This window comes from Nomia melanderi, chromosome 8 (genome assembly GCF_051020985.1).
Source record: "Nomia melanderi isolate GNS246 chromosome 8, iyNomMela1, whole genome shotgun sequence".
Taxonomy (NCBI): domain Eukaryota; kingdom Metazoa; phylum Arthropoda; class Insecta; order Hymenoptera; family Halictidae; genus Nomia; species Nomia melanderi.
This window is the reverse complement of record NC_135006.1, coordinates 2,354,307-2,372,355: the sequence shown is the minus strand read 5'-3', so window position 1 is coordinate 2,372,355 and position 18,049 is coordinate 2,354,307. Positions and strand designations below refer to the sequence as shown.

The 18,049-nt window shown below is 34.3% G+C and overlaps 1 protein-coding gene across 4 annotated transcripts in view; it reads left to right on the top strand.

Moving 5' to 3' along the window:
- Nucleotides 1-13,379, top strand: part of LOC116426591 (adenosine receptor A1) — a 65,569-nt gene extending 52,190 nt beyond the window's left edge. For 3 of the 4 annotated variants that reach the window (XM_076369795.1, XM_031975734.2, XM_031975735.2), the window contains one exon: nt 534-13,379. In XM_076369795.1, coding sequence (XP_076225910.1) covers nt 534-1,203 — 670 coding nt within the window. In that variant the 3' untranslated portion in view covers nt 1,204-13,379. The remainder of the gene's footprint in view (nt 1-533) is intronic. The other variant, XR_004234944.2, reaches the window with a different exon arrangement.
- Nucleotides 13,380-18,049: the final 4,670 nt, after the last annotated feature.

Here is an 18,049-nt window from a genome sequence, read left to right as displayed (position 1 = left end):
CGTGGTCTCTCTGGTTCTTCGTAAATGTTCGTTAAATGTAATCTCTTCTAACGTTTTTATACGTTTCAAAGAAAATATATCGCCTAATCTGATAAATACATGTACAGACATGTATCTTCGCATACATGCATGCATATCTATCCTGTGTACTCGGACTTACGTTCTTCTTAACTTAAGTCGCTCATTCCGAAACCAATTATATCGTAAGCCCGGAGTCTCACTGTACTCTCACCCCATTTCCAATAAACGTTACTTCATCTCAATATTCAGTGAAGTTACCGATGTGCTTAGTCCTCTCCGAGTTTCATGATTTTCAAATATGTCGTTAGGGACATGATTTCGAACAGCTTCCTCCGTTGAATTCAATGAAGTAGTAACAACATATAAAGAAAAAGTTGTTCGAAATCATACCTCCAACAACATACTTGAAAATCATGAAAATCGGAGCGAGTGCATCAACAACTTGACCGAATATTCGTCATATTTCAATACAAACCTACATCAAATGTATAACAACAATCTCCCACTTCCAGATACGCCATACTAACCCCGAGCCGGGTAACAACGACGATCATTAGCGTCTGGCTGATATCCGTAATGGCAGTGGTGCTGCAATCATCGCTAGACGTCGGGCCAGACTTCTGTCGTCGTCAGTTCGGCCGGATAGCTCTGGAGCAGATAATCGGAGCTAGCCTGTTGGTAGGTGTGCCAACGTTGACGACCACCTTCCTCTACATCAAGTTGGTGATCCGTGTTCGTCGCGCCACCAGGGGTTCGTATAAACCACCGGTTGCCTTCTCGTGGGACTACGAGCTGACCAAGGCGAACATGTATAGCTGCGCGGTGTTCCTCATGTTCTGGCTGCCGTTTGGCATTGCAGTCTGCTTGAACTCGTTCTGGCCGATCAGCGCTCGCGTCCTCTACAACCTAGCCTGGTTTGCCTTGTCCAAGTCCTGCTTCAACAATCTCCTCTACTGCGTGGCCGACAGACACTTCCGCAGCGCGTACGTGAAGCTCTTCAACTACTGCTGCTGCAAGACCACGGTCAGCTTCTCGAGAAGGACACGCGGCGATCCATCCAGAAACACTAGCGAGCAACACCGTCTCAGGGTCCACATCATCCACTCGTACACCAGCCCCGCCTCTTGCCGGTCCACCAGGGAACTAGGCAGACTCAACGGACGCGATGTCTACGAGCTTTAAACTTAGCACCGGTCTCTCCAGGATAACCGCGCGAGCGTCTTCACCGACGCGAACGATCGCCGTCCAATCGAAACTTCTTCTTCTTTGCTGCCTCTTCTGAAACGCTTCTGGGACTGACTCTGCAGATCCCTCCCACGACATCGTTACGTTCATCCCGACGGAAAGAGCTCGCTGAAATTTTACCCTGGCTTCTTAACACTAAAACCACCGAGCAATTAGAGTGATTTACTTGAAATTTTTTTTGGTGAAAGTTAGGATAATATGTTCTTTGAGATTTGAAGGGACTCCTGGTCGCGTGTCTGTATAAATACATAAATTTAATTGAAAATCTTTTCAAGGCCTTCAGAATTTAAATACTCGTGAAATATAAATTTTAAAGTGGATCAATTTGACTTGTTCGGTGGTTTTAGTGTTAACCAGGCGTCGAGAGATTCTAGTGTTCGTCAGATGGTTTACGATATTCGGTATATTTGTGCCGGTGTCCCTTTTTGGAAGACAGTTGATTTACGAGGTACTAAAGAGTGAAGTATCACGTCCGCGAGATTTTTAACCGGGGGATATTCTTGGCACTATTTATGGAAATTTTGTCGGCTTGGAGAACGTGAGGAAATTTTTGTTAATAATGCAAGGGAAATGGTGTAAACGCGTGAAGAATTCTGATTAATATGCAAACGTGATCGTGAACAATTTGAGTAATTGTGGTAAATGCCGTGGAAATGTGTTACGTTGATAGGTATTGAAAGATTAGCGAAAGTTATGTATAAATGACTATGAAATATTGAAGAAAAACACGTATATCATGGAATTTATGCATATAAAGAGATTTGAAAGTTATTATCACATTGTAAGAACAGTATAATCTTAGTTATTAGTATTTCGTATCTTATTATTCATTTACGTTATATGGGTGCTAACGTATTTAACTTGACGAATACTAGGATCTTCGGGAGCTCATTAACCAGTTAACTGTGTTTGACGAGTATACACGTCATCGTAAAGCTTGACATGATACTAATTCTTTCAGCGATGAATTCTTTACTTTTTTCACATAAACATGTAATTCTTCTTTTTCTCGCTTTGGTCTTTTATTAAAATATACTCTACGTGCATTCGTCCTGCGTTCGACGAGTACACGCTCCATTTTTTTTTCCAACTAAATTTCACAGTTAACTGGTTAAAAAATCAGAGTGACATTCGAGACATTTTCCTCGGGAGCAATATTTACTAAGATACATCAGAACGTTAGTAGTGAATATCTTTGTAAACAATACGCATTCACACAAACGCTCGGATATGTGTCTGTTTTATTTTTGCTCTATATTCACCGCCAAACGTGTGAATTAAATCCGTGACCCTACTGCTGTCACTTCTTATAAAAATATCGTATCATACATTCTTCATTATCGAGACAAGTATGTACAGTAAGTATCACTTAAAGTCGTGCACTTTAATATTCACGAGATCTTTCTTTATAAATTGCTTTTATTATGTCGTTAAAGTTAAAATAATTTTTGCGTACATACACAAAACTCAATATTTCATAATATCGAATGAAAAGTTTTACTCTTAAAAAGTAAATTAAACGTATGTATACGGGAACAACGCGTCAGAATCGTCAATTATTGAAAATCGCGCAAACTAGTAGAACTGAAATATTATATAATTTATTCGATTTTATAGTATTGGGAACAATTTTCTTTTAGTTTAAATATTGCGTTGTGTGTAGATGATTAGTAAATAGCTGTATGTTTCGGAAAACATCAACGTAACTTAAATAAAATAAGCGAAATTAGATAAAAAATTATGATTGAATATTAATGAAAATAATGTTTTTAAAATAGAGAAAATAACGATTACAGTCTGATAGTACATTTTGGTGAATAAAGCCAGAAATTTATATCAATGTAATCAAACACGTACAGAATAAATTGTGAGAACGAAATTGAAAAAGTTAAAAAAGTATGTTACAAACAGAACATGTTTAAAGAATTTCGTGAAAATTGAATTAAAATGAATCTTTTATTCCGCTGTTGAAGATAAATCTCTTTTGTTAGATTCCTTTGATTATCTTAATTATCCACAATTAGATACGTGCAATTTTAATTTCTAAATATATTTAATTTACTTTTTACGAATAAAATTGTTATATGGCGAATGCAAACAATTTTAAACTTATTTACTACATAGGTAAGAATAGTCATTTATCCATGGATACATCAATGTAGTTGTATTTAATATATGTATAGTAATTGCAACTTATGAGATATAATTACATCAATGTATTTGGATAAATGATTTAACTTACCCATATAATAAATAAATTTCTAAATAAAATTCTTATACATATTAAGGTGTACGATTTTAAGTGGCATTCACTGTATGTCCCAATTGCTGATTAAAATCGAGCGAGATTACGCTCAAAGCCGTGTCTGACGCGAAAGGAAATGCTTAGGAGATTGGGATCAACACCGAAACAGATAATCGCCGTCCATTCGAAACTTTACCTTACTCACGTTACGACGTTCAACACTTGTGTACTGTTCAGGCGATTAATAAATACAGTAATCCTCGTGTAGTCGACTATTCAACAATACCAACATCCGATCGATTTTACATTATTACATTATTATATAATTTTTATATTATTTGGAATCTGCTCAAATTCTTCATTAAGAAAATAAAATTTTATGAAATATCAAATTCTGGAAAAATAAAAAAATATGTATTTCTGTATTTGTATGTACATATATTCAACATCACAAGAACGAATAGTACATTTTTATGAAGAGAAAACTATAATTATACATTGATACTTACAATTGGCTCAAATTGATCTGAACAGTACATAAGATTCGAGAGAATCCTTCCATCTTTTCTTATCATGTATATTCTTCCAATTGTATTCTTCCATAGGTCGACTGTTTTATACATTATACAATGTTACACACAATTCCTTCAAATTGATTCAGAAAGAAATGACGATAAACTCTATGCAGTTCTTTAATTTCATAGATGAAATTACAAAATGATATTTCTATTTTCTTATACAGTGTTTTCTATTTTATTAATACTCTATTTATTCTCTGGTGCAGCAAGTTGGTTCACAGAACTTATTTCTAAAAAAAAAGATAATATATTTACATTATTTCTGAAAGTGTGCTCCGTGAAGAACAGTTAAAGTTGGAGTTTTGAAGACTGAAAGAATAGCAAGAAAATCAGATTCACAATTAAAGTACGTGTACATCGCATAACACAGTGAATATTTGAAAAATAATATCTTATTATAACAAGTGTGTACAATGGTTAGATCTATAGGTGTGACCAAAATTATGACACGAATCATCTATTCGTTGGACCTAAATTCACATTAAGTGAGGTGCGATTTTGTGAAAGGGTTTCTACTATTTTGATTAGCTCAGTACGAAAGAAGCATAACAATAAAATAACTGGATTCATTTAGGAATGTCAAGGAGAATACAAAAAATTGGTGACTGTAAGTTGACATGCATATCGTATAAATATTTTTGTTAATTTGAATCTCTTAATTAGAAAGTAATTAAAATAGTTTACCAACAGATTAATTTTGACTTTAGAATGCGGAAGAAAATTCTTTGATACATTGAAAGATTAAAAATAATAACGATGAACAATGATGAAACGAGAGCAACATAAATGAAAATAAAATTACGGAGAAGGTAATTATAAAAAAAATAATATACTAGAGTGTATATTACCAAAGAAAATATAAAAGTAATGTAAAATCAAAGGAACAATGAGGATTAAACAGTAAAGACTGTCAGAGGAAAAACGTTTGTGGGAAAGAATGAAAATTAAATTAAATTATACTAAATATATTAAATGAGTGTAGACATTTTTTTACGAATCTAATTGTAAACATTGACACATAAGAACCAAAACTCCTGTTTAGTGAAAAAGATACGACTGAAATTCAACATGTTAGATTTGAAAATGAAACAAATTATAATACTATTCATTTGTATAGGAGATAGCATGTCCCTTGATTCAAGTCATTATTTATACATTCATTGGATAGAATCTCGTAAGAGATTATAGGTATATTTCCTTGGTGTCACGTTTTCAATGCGTCAGCTCCACCGCTCCTGTGCAATATTTAACACTAAACGTACCGTGACCGGTCAAATGGCCGGTGTTCAAATTTCCTTGAAGATCCTACGTTTCTGTTCGTTCATTTACTTCGACTTTCACTTTCATTAATGCGTGTTTTTTAATGTTTATGTTCCCCTTCGTTTCTGTCTTCGCTAAAAAACATTGTCCTTCTAATTTGTTTACCTTTACTTTGTAACCAGTTATTTGATTAGTTACGGTAGTAATAAATATAAGTGGCGTTCAAAAGTTCCCGACCAGATCGCTTTTGAAGTTTTCCTTACACAAAGACTTTAGGAACTTCTTCTTATTATGATATATAAAGGACATATTGCATGAGAGGATACTATAAAAAAATTAACACCATCTGTTCTTCATACATATTTTTTTTTGGAAATAAATAAGGATTCTTTTCTGTTATAATAGTAATTTAATGTATAGTACTTAACATATTACACTTAGTATTTTATGGCCATGCCTTTGGATTAATGACAGCGACACACCGATGTGGCAACATTGACTTAATTATCCAAAAACGTTCTGAACTTTTGAACGCTACTATATATGAAGTATCGGTACGTTTAGTGTTAAGGCTAACATCGGAAGGAGGAGAACATTGCTAAGAACCGCAGCAAATGGTCACTCTTAACGCGAGTACAAAAATCTCGGGCTATGATCAGACATCGTGATTCTGAAGGAATGGGTGTGCAGAGGGTGGCTAATAAGATGATGATAATGCTTGAGAAATGGGACCAGGAAGTTTGTTGTAACCGTATTTCTCGGTTACATGTATATTAGAGCTTTTCTTGTTCCACGACTCTCAATCCGATCCGCCAGTCGTTCGATTTCGCCGATCATGATAATTATTTAATATATTATACAAAGAATACATTGCGTAATCGGTCCGAAATCGAGGGAAACGAGATTGGAGACTTGCCGCGTATCTACGAGATACGAATGGCTCGCTTGCCGAATCGATTGACTCCATAAAACAAAAAGTTGAGAAAACCGATGCAATAGCTGTACAATAAAGATCAAAATTTCCCTTTAAATAGGAAATTAAATCATTGTACATCGTATTTTACTTCGTTATCATGGGTGCAGCATTAATCTAAAGAATATGTAAAATCTATAAAATGGTATAACTCCGATCTGATTTTTATTATTACTGCAAATTTTCCGTAGGCTAATAGAATTTTTGTTATATCGTGGTACCACGCCCAGGAATAAGGAAATTTATTTTTAATATGAACAGTTGAGAGCTTATGTGGCGTTTTAACGAAAAATTCTTAAAAGATCCGAGAAGTCGAGTCAATCGATTCGGCAAGTGAGTCATTCGTGTTTCAGTCTATTTACTTCCAATTGTAGATCAAATTTTAGTGTACAGTTTTCCCTTGTAACGTCCCCGTAAGCTATTTCGTCCTCGCCTCTCGTTTAAGGTAACCGGATGCGACTGAAAATCAGGATACACGTGAAAACTAAAAAAAAAGAAGAAAAGAAAAGAAAAGAAAAGAAAAGAAAGAAAAGAAAAGAAAAATACTTATAGTTCGTCTATATTCTGCGCAAAAGTAAGAAATCTCTATGTTCTTCGTTAGATTGTAATAGAATCATTTTATTATAATAGAATTCATTACGAATGTTTCAACATTCAGTCGTGACAATGGCGTAAAATGATAAGTGCGGTTAAAACTGATGAATATTTGAAAATAGTGAAAATACACCCGTCCTTCCATTTACGCGGTACTGTTTGTACGCTACATCAATTTGCGCGATTTGAATTTAACGGCACCGAATAAAATTTATTTTTCTTTTCTAAAATATCATTATTATCATTATTAATCATTCATTCAAAATGGCAATACAAGAATATTCTTGTGACGTTTTATTTTATCGCTTTCATGACCATGGTCTTTTTTTCTCCTTTCTTACACATACACACACACACACACGTGCTAGAGTCATGAATGAAACTTATTCGAACTATAGCTACTGGCATAAATACGATGGGGACAAAAATAAGACGCTAAGTAGATCGTTGATGCTTGAAGTTATGAGGGGAATACTGTAGTTGCGAATCTTCGTGAGTCAAAGGAATATATTTTAACCGTTTGCACTCGATTGATTTTCAATGTTGTCAGGTGTATACCTGCATTTAATTTTAGGGAAATGAATGGAAGTAATTTGTAACGGTAGAATTCAACATTTTATATTTATTTTATCTATTATTATTATCATAAGATTGATTTTTTATAATGTTTTAAAGTGTGCTACTTTTCCAAACAATTTCCAACGTGTTGTACGTGTTTTAGAGTAAATTAGTGTTGTCAGTTCTAGCGTGATATACGAGTTCTACAACAAATTTATATTGTCATCCTCAGCATGACATACGAGTGCAAAAGGTGAAATGATACTAATTCCTTCAACGATGAATTATTTATTTTTTCAGATAAGCAGGTAATTCTTCTTTGTTTCGCTTTGGTTTTTCATTGAAATATACCCTAGGCGCGTTCGCCTTGCGTTTGACGAGTACTGACTTCATTTTTTTCATTTTATCACGCGTAAAACGAGAGATTTTTCAAACTAAATTCTACAGTTAACAGGTTAAATGAACGAGGAGAAACGGAGAATTTTCAATCAAACTTTATAACCGGTCATTTGACCGGTCGCGGTACGTTTAGTGTTCAAAGAAAATAATACATTTTCGGTGTATTATTTATTAACATTTACTATACAATATCGTCTCCATCGTTACTAATCACCTCTCCCTAGGATAATGGTAATCTGTGATTCCATTTCTATAGGATCACTCACCTTTGGAAGCTTGAGATAACATTATCTGACAGGATTTTCCGGCAGACCTAATTCACCATGCAATTTTGATTTGTTTTTATACGAAGCATCGGATTTCACGAGATTCTACTATTATCTCCATTCCAGCCAGTGTATGCACCTATACCAGATATAAATAATGTGACTCTGAGCATTTGTGAAACATACATTCGAGGATTCACTGAATCCACGAATCATTGCAACGTTCTTCTTCTAGTCGTAACATACTGTTGATCGGCAATTTTACGCAGAAACTGTTCCATGTCGCCGGTGATTATTTCGTAATTAAATTTGACTGTAAAATAATCGAAATAAACTTCAATACACTTAATTTATGCATAACGAACTGAAATGAAACTTCAAACATATCTTGTATATAACTTTGAATATTTTGTTTTTGCAATATCCTATATTACTCTGCGTTACAAACGTTAAAATGGCCGATGCAAGTGCAAACACGACTTAAATCGTGACCGGTCAACAATATGTTAAACGTGTTCAGAAACGACACACAATACCTGATATATTATATTTTTGAAAGTCCGGTTTGTTATAAACGCTTGCGTGTCTCCGTTCGTTACGTAATAAGTGAATTTGTTACGCAATATTGTGTATTGTAATCCACGGATTAACGTTCATAACATGGTGTACGGTAACGCCATAACGACCGTGGATCCGTGGAACAATTTCAGCCGCGTCTCAACGTTCTGTCTATAAATGTAAATTTTAAGTCGCGTTAACGATGACCGTCGTTGCAATGGCAAGTTCGTCGTATTGTAATTACATCTAATCGTCGATTTACACTGAAGATCGATTCCCCGAAAATCTCGTGTAAATTGATATCGTGAAACTCGTATCCACAATTCGCAAAAGAAATTCACATGTAATAAATTTGACAAATCTATGTGGAACAGTGACGATTGATTTGTTTGTGAAATAAAAGATTATGTTTTCAAAAATAAAAATTTATTCACTTAACAGGATTGCATTGTAATTCGCAAAACAAAAATTAATTCTTGCTTTATCTGACCAGACCGTGTAACGTGAAATCATGTAAATCGAGAACTCAGTGTACTCGATCATCGCATTATTTATTCAGAATTACATTCTGAGTGTTTAAAGCGTGCTCTATCTATAAACGAGCTCTACCGCTCTGTCTTACGATTAGGAAGATAAGGATAAAAGACGCATTTTTCCTTTCTTTTCGTGCCTTTTCAATCGATGTTACTATTTTTCACTTATATAGCGAATTGAAACAAATAACATCTGTTTTTAAACCATTATAACATGTACAAAAGACACTTCTTTCTTCGTTTTTTACCTATTTCCGGTTCATCCAGCAAACAGTCGAGTCACTAAATTAAATCTAAAAACTGAAAATGTCGAAACTTTACCCTCGACTTAACACATTGTTGACCGGCAATTCCATGCAGAAGCTGTCTCATGTCACCGGTTGTTATTTCGTAATTAAATATAAAAGTGAAACAATCCAAATAAACTTCAGTATACTTTATTTACATATAATGAATTGAAATATAATTTTGAATATTTTGCTTTTGCAATGTTCTATATTGCCCTGTGTTTCAAAAATTGAAGTAGCTAATGCAAGTGCAAACGCGAGTTAACTCGTGATCGGTCAACAATATGTTAATAATGATGGTGGAACAGTAATTGTAGATTACAAAAGAACAGCAACGAGATCTCAGACACAGTTACCGAAGCGTGTTTATAGACAGAGAGTGGTCATATTAATAAGGTACCAAAGATGGGTAATTCGACAGGCACTGCGTGCGCATTCATATCGCTTGTTGCTAAAGATTCTATATGCATATCCTCTGTAATCTACGTTCCGGTATAGTCATACGTTCGTTTGTAATCGCGCTTTCGATTCCTGCAGTGTCTGTCTAACCCTAGATAACTAAACCTTCGTCTAAATAGTTTAGCAACTTCCGCCACTTTTGCGAATTCAAACGCAGGAGTACACTTTTAACATCCACCAAAACTCTAAACGTTCATTTTGTACGTTTTTCTACTTTCTAATTAAAATCTAATAATATCTCTCTTAAGCTGTGCTATTTTCTTTGAAATAAATGAACGAAATATAAAAATATGCATGTCTTTAATTCGTAGCCTATGAGTCTAATAGTTAGTTACGCATTAACGTTAATTTAAGTTTAGTTATTTAGGGTTAACGGAATACCATCGAACAGGTAATCCTTATTTTGCGAAAATATAAGTACTATTTTGTCAAGAGTAGCGTTAATATAATATACACGTGTTCGTTCGCATAAATTGTTAAGAAACACTTGATCTCCTTATACGAGGCAGTCCGTGATTAACCCCTTGCCTTAGAATACTCTGTCAGACTCGTGAAGATTTTCAACAGGATTTAATCAGCATAAATATTCCTTAATCAAATTAAATATTATTCTTTTGTAATCAATGATTATACTTAACACTAAAGCTACCAGACAGGTCAAACTGACCTGCTCTTGATTTCTTCTTTTACAATCATTTACATTAAACTTACCGAGTAGTTAAATTGACTTTTTGAAATTCCTCTGTAGCAACTTCAAGAGTGCGTCTATTGAATTTGCGTATTGCCAAATCAATTTCTTTAATAATGATTTGATAACATACGGACTACAATATACGCCAATAAAAATCTCAATAAATGCACTCTCTTGTAATATGTACGGTAGATCTAGTGTTAAAAGCAAACGTAGACGTAGAATACCTAGAATTTGTCACGTTTTCCAATAAATTATCAATGACGAAGTAATCGTATCAACCAGATTTGAAACAGAAACCATAGGGCAAGGGGTTAACAATGTAGTCATCTTTTTTAAGAAAAGAATCTAAATTCTAGGATAAACGGTTTGCACGTAAAACTTTTGTTTCGAGAAAATCGACGTAATGAGTACTTGTTAAGCATGGATTACTTAAAATTGATTTTCTCGGAAACAAAATACTTCGAGAACAAATTTTATTGTATATTTTTGATACGTTTTTTTTATTTAAATACATCATTTTATATCATTAATGACATTTACTGTATCATTGATGACAGCCTACTCTTTTGCTGTTGTGTAGCTTCCAATCGGTATTCTGATGCCAGTTTTCTCAGAAAAGTGGATTTACGTGAAACGTTACAGTAATTCAGCCACTGTAATCATAAAATCCTCGTTTTCGTTTCTTATTTGTACACTACAGACCAAGAGGTTGGAATAACTCGACAGATTTCTTTGAAATTATTTATATTATAAATTTCCTCCCGATTAAAAGCTAACAATTTTTGAAACGGCTATAAGAGTTTTAAGTTTTCGATTTGTCAACGTAATATTCGTATTTGTATTGTGCAATTATTTCCACCGATTTACAGAATACCTCTAAACTGTTGACCACACTGTACTTTATACCCTATAACGTGAACTTTCTATGTTATTATATAATAGACTGTTGATCATTATACAAACTCACGTATAATCGAATTAGCATAGACCGAAGCTGAGCAGAAATTTGTATCTTAAAGAATAAAAGTATTGTTAATGTACTTATTTTATTATACTCTGCAGTCGTGTATTCCAGAAATCTATACATTATAATTACTTCGCAGAAACAGTTTTGTTTACTTTTATTTTCAAGAATAAAAGAAATATAAAAGACCGCATTATTTTTGGGACAATCCAATAATATACATGTCTAAAACTGAATCGAATTATACGAATGTTTGGAGACAAAAGCTTGCCTCTGGAATTTGAAAGATTTGCTATGAGTAACAAATTTCACATTTCCTTTTGTGGGATTAGCACCGATTCTAATTGGCACTAATCATTAATTTTAGTAGTAATTAATTACTTGGCTCTATAGTCTATTTTTTCGAAATGTATCGTAATTCAATGAATGTAAAATGAATTACAGGAATTTAGAAATATTTTTTTGCAAACATACACCATCGGAAACCACGTAATAACATTATTGCAATAAATATATTTGATATCATCTGCGTCGCCTAATTATTGAAATTTCTTTTCGGAGATTTCAATGTCAATCGCAGAAGGAAATGAATCTGAAACGTCGACACACGCCTAAAGTAATAGCAATTATTTCAAAGTAATGAGACTAACCTTATAATTAAGACACTGCAATGCACCAATACTATGAGAATAAATTTGTCCGTGATTGAACCGAAAGTCTATCACTTCGTAGGATAGAACTTTGATAAATCGCTAATGATTATCATACGGAGCTTCTTAATCAATCGTTTTCTTTTTCACACAGAATATTCCATCGAATAAATCGTAGACATATAGTAAAATTCTATAATTAATATACGTTACATAGTTATTATTAATTCCAAAGGTCTTCGTGTTATATATTTAATCGCAATATTTCAATTTCACGTTCAAATTCGTTTTTAATATTTGTACTGTTGTCGCAATAATATTTCATAATAACATTTAATCGACCCCATCTAATACGTACCTATATGAATATTAAATATCTCAAATGATTTTATAGAATTACGATGTAAACACTCGATTCGAAGTTTCGAGAGATAATTTATAAAATCGATTATTTCGGAACGCCCCGTCAATTGAGGCGCGAACGACATCAATGTTTTAGTGATTTACTTTCTGGAAAATAATCGTATGTATTAAGTTGCCACACATGAAACTCTGAGGACCATGAACTCACAATAAAGTTTCCCGTTCCGTTAGTAGAAATTTCGATCGAACTTGTGAGAATGCGCCACGAACCACGATGCTCTCGTGAAACTTTCATAATACTCCGTTGTAAAATAATAAAAAGGCAAAACGTGAAATTGATGTTATATTTATGAATGTCCATTAAGCGCGAAGCGTAAGCAATTATTTAATTGTCGACTAAGGGATTTCGAATTAGATCGACCGCAGCGTAGTGTATAGCGAGACTCTGTGTACTTATGTACCTTGTTAGGGTAGAGACATATTAGCGACACAATAGAATCGAAATTACTGTGAGACTCTCTCATTTATAACGCACCGACATGTGCACGTACAACGTAAAAATGTATTTATTTTGTACCGAATGTACTTCGCGTTGATGTATTTTTTGCTAGCGTCGTCTCAGACATTATTATAAAATTGAAAACAACGCTTCGTTTCGTGGATGTATTTTATTATGGATTCTGTAAATGTAGATTTTATAATGTTGTAATAAAATGATTTCTTTCTATACGACTGAATGCGCTGTTACTGTAATAAGCGTTACTTCAAATATACACATATATGTACGTGTGTACAGGGTGTCTCGTCTAAATGGGAATATTTCAAGATCTTCGTTATTTTCAGTCAAGGAAACTTCTTAACGCTAAAAGCATCGGCTATTTTATGGGAAACTTTACTTATCCCCTTGGCCTATAGCAACATATCAGACGCGTGATGATGACTTTAAGGAGAATTTAACAATCCTTAAATCTCATTACGACTGTTACCAATAGCAAATAACACTAACTCATGTCGGGAGGGTAACATATCGATGATAGGTACGTAGAACTTCGTCGGTAATAAAACGCAGCTTACCCACTGACAGGATAAACAGACCATAAGATGGGAATTCTTATTTGATGGTCTGAAATACCGATCGTGTAGAAACAGTGGAGTTCTTGTTAAGCCTTTTACAAATTAGGACGGTAAATTTGAGAAATATGTCCCCATCGCATGCATTTGCCGTAACCAAGTGGTGTAACACACTCGTAGTAGAAACGAAGTACACAGCTAAATATAAAATCTTGTATTATCGGTAATATCAAGCACGACACAGAAATGGCACAGGGATCCTGAGGATCAAACGAAGACAAAAATTCCCATAAGTTGTAACGTCTGTACGTATCTTAAGTCTGTGACCATATAAAATGGTAATATGATAAGCTTGCATTTTGAAATCATCAAAGTTGAAGTGAAAGTCTGAATCGTGTATTTTAAAACGCAAGTGATCTGGATATAAGACAATTACAAGAACACATTGAAAATCGTAAGCGAAAATGAATCGATTTTTGAATCAACGAACTAGCAACTTTTTCAACTTCGAGTATATTATACAATACATATTACAGATACAATGAATATCGCACATTGAAAAAATTTAAACTATAGGAATACCTTTAGTCGAAAATGAGTCTAGACTATAAAAACCAGATTTCCAAAGTGCAAAAGTTGGATTCTATCGATCAGAATAGCCAGGAAGACCAGGGGTAGCCATGTGAGTTAGCAGTGATGAGACTCCTGGGTCGAGGTTTCTTCGGGATGAAAGCTACAACCGGTGGACCAATGAGAAGGTCGGGATACCATTAGTCGAAAATGAGTCTAGACTATGGAAACCAGATTTCCAAAGTACAAAAGTTTCGATTCTGTCGACCAAAATAGTTGGTCAGTATAGTCGGCCAGAATAGTCGGCCAGAATTACTCTCTATACCTACTTTTACCTGTGTGATTGAACACTACATAGAACTATATATTATAAACACTGTATCGGCCCACACAAGGATCCACACTCGCCATCGAGCACAATATTTTATTTAAACGTTTGCACTTGACATTGTAAGAACTTTGCATTCACAAAGATAAGTTACTTCCATTTCCTGTGAAATGGCTACCAGTTTGAGTGTTTTGCAACGGATTGCGCTACGAGTCATCGTGTAGCCAATGTGTCGATAATGTAAATTGTAAATAATGTCAATTTATGTTTTTATTATAAATCGTTTACGTATACATTTTAAGATTCTTCTGTTAATATCCATTATATTCTTTTTGTAAATAGTTAGTATGATACATGCTGTCATAGAAGATGGTAGTAAAAATATTTCAACATTATAATTTATTGAACATTGAAAATCAAATATATATTGAATAAAGAAACGCCACAACATGACTGTCCTTCTCACTTCCACAAACCTTTCCTTGTACTCGTTACGTTCTTATGTTACGCAATCGACACATACGAAAATCGCTGATAACTCATTAATTACATCTCATATATGATTCAAACTGATACTGAAATATTTCTAAGAGTTCCTGCTCATTTCTTCAATCGCAAATGTTCAACAATTATACCTATTAAATGAGAAACTGAACTGATTCACTTTACATTCGTCAAAAAATTCTGGATTCTCTCAGACCATTGTCCAGAAGAATAATTAATAAATAATTAACGAGGCACAAAATCCTATCCAAAGCGATGTGAGAAAGTAGGGAAAGATCCATTTTATGATTTGACATTACAAATGTTAACGAATCGTTAGTGGGAGTCGAGTTATTAATGAATTAGCTGTTGATCCCTTTGCTTTTTCTATTTGCATGACTCATGTAGTTCCATGCTTCTACCGATAGATGGCGGCACTTCTATCTCTGTCATTGTCTTACGTCAAGAAACGCATAAGCTGTTACGGGGAAATCGGCGTGAGAGAGAGAAAGAGAGAAAAAGTACTAACGTATTCCGTAGACACGAGGATAGGTAGGCGTTAGAAATAAACGGAGGTACGAACCCGTAGGCTGTTACCAGAACTAATGAAATTTATTATGACCGGAGCTTCCTTTTTTATACAGTGGCGTCGGTGGCCATGTCGGGTACAGAGTTTGAGTGACTAAGATGCATGCATAGGTTGGGGTGTCTTTGCAGGGGTGACTAAGAGTGGTATTTGAAGGGCCCATCGGTGAATCAGCGTGTTTGGCCGTTACAAGTCTATCTTTGTTGGAACCTCCTTGGTCCTGATGCTTCGCTTGTACGTACCAGGGACTGATGACATGTTTTTGAGAAGGAGGTGGAATCCAGAACAATGTCTCTGTCCTTGTTGCACAGCTGCTCTATTTTTGTCTTACACATTACAGGGATAGGTAAAAGCTTTGAAAATGCTCTACCGCTAAATGGCGAGTTAGTCACGTTCTTATAGCCAATGTTATTATAAATCGTTTAACTATACATTTTAAAATTCCTTTGTTAATATTCGCGATATTCTTTTTGTAAATTGTTAGTAAGAAACAAGCCGTCATAAAAGTTGGTCGATAAAAATATTATATTAATAAAAATATATTATATTATAATTATATATTATATAATACAGTATAATAGGAATACTGAAAATGAACACAGAATGCTTGCACAATATCATCGGCGAAGTTCTTATCGTTTTTCGAACAATTAATTTTGATATCTGGAAAAACCAGAGCGTTGTCCCATATAAGTTTTGAAAATTATTGTCCATGAAATTGTTTCTCTTTAATTACTAATCTGTAAACTGCATACTTCGCAACTTAATTTAATTATGTACCGGAATTGCGAATATACTAAAAATTACACAAGTTAAGCAACTCTCTCCATCATCCACGAAAAACGTAGATATTGTTTAAGTACTTTCCCTGCCGATGATTGCATGCTTCACATTCAAATTAAAATATTATCGCAGCCAATTAGCCTAACATAATCCTTCACAGGAAACATTCTACTCAGGAAAATGTTAGTTGCCCAGGTCTCACCACGTGGAGGTTGCAACGAATGGAGACTCGGGGAGGTGGGTGGAAAATTCAATTCCACCGACTATTCTCTATTGAGTCTATTTTGAATTAGAATATACATTTGTAAAATAGTTACGAGGGAATTGTAAATGAACTGCAGTAACGCTAAATGAAAATTGTATACCGAATAAATGAATAATGTGTCAATGTTAAAGTGAAATTAGATTAAGATTAGACTGAAATTAGATTAAAAGTAGATTACAATTACAGCTGAAACAAATAAATGCTCCGTTTTGCTGTCAACTTTGAACCGATTTTTCAAATTCCTCCGCTAACTGACCATCGCACAGAAACGAGGGCTAGCACCGGCCCCTGCCTACTTAAATCTAACACTGATTCCAGAGAATATGCTACCTGCCTACCTATAGCTATATTTAAAAAAGAGACAAAAGACTCATTCTCACAAACACACATCATTCCACGATTGTCACTGATGCACCCGAGTGCGAAGAAACCTAACGTCTAGAGAGAACGTCCCGGGACGTTCGCTAATAACCACATTCATACTCTAGTTTATCAATTCCTGAAATCGACTGGCAATGGCTTACGATCTTTGAGAAAATATTTTACTTATCACGAGCAGTTCATTGAAATTAATATAACTGAACTGTTCTTTATGTCATTTGGTAACGTATGGACGATCAAAGTATTCTATGTTAATATTCGTACTCTACTAAGTAAGGAAATAATGAAAAGTGTGCATATATTCCATGAATAATTTATTGCAAACATGATATACAGTAACTGGAATATATACATAGAAAGAGTGTTTGTGATATTATAAAATCCAACGCATTTCCACTTCCTAACCATACACACACACAAGTGGATAATACGTCGGGCATGATACGTTAGCCATTGCTCATCGCTTACATATTTAAATAATACCAATTTCATCATGCCTATTGCTCTCACCCTCCCAAGTAGCACCTGGGCACGTGAGAGAGATCGAGCAACGAACATGGAAACAATATCCTGAAAATCCTAGCTATAAAATCGTTGTTAGGTTCTGATTTTTCTGACGGACTGTTCCTTGGTTCCCTACATAGACTGTAATTGACTCGAAATTAAGAATTTAATACTCTAACTTTAAAAATGAGAAGTGTACTAGTATATAAATGTTCTAATATTCCAAAGAAGAATAGGAGAAATTGAAATTTAATGGAAATTGAGACTCTAAGTAAAATTGCAATAAGAATGAATCTATTTTAAACTTTTAACACATTTTCAAAAATCCTCAGGTGATCCCTTTGTCGAAGCAGCTGTTTCTAATATCAGAAGAATGTATTACAAAATAGTTGCTTCGATTCGGAGATCTACCTGTCGCGAAATGTTTTCTG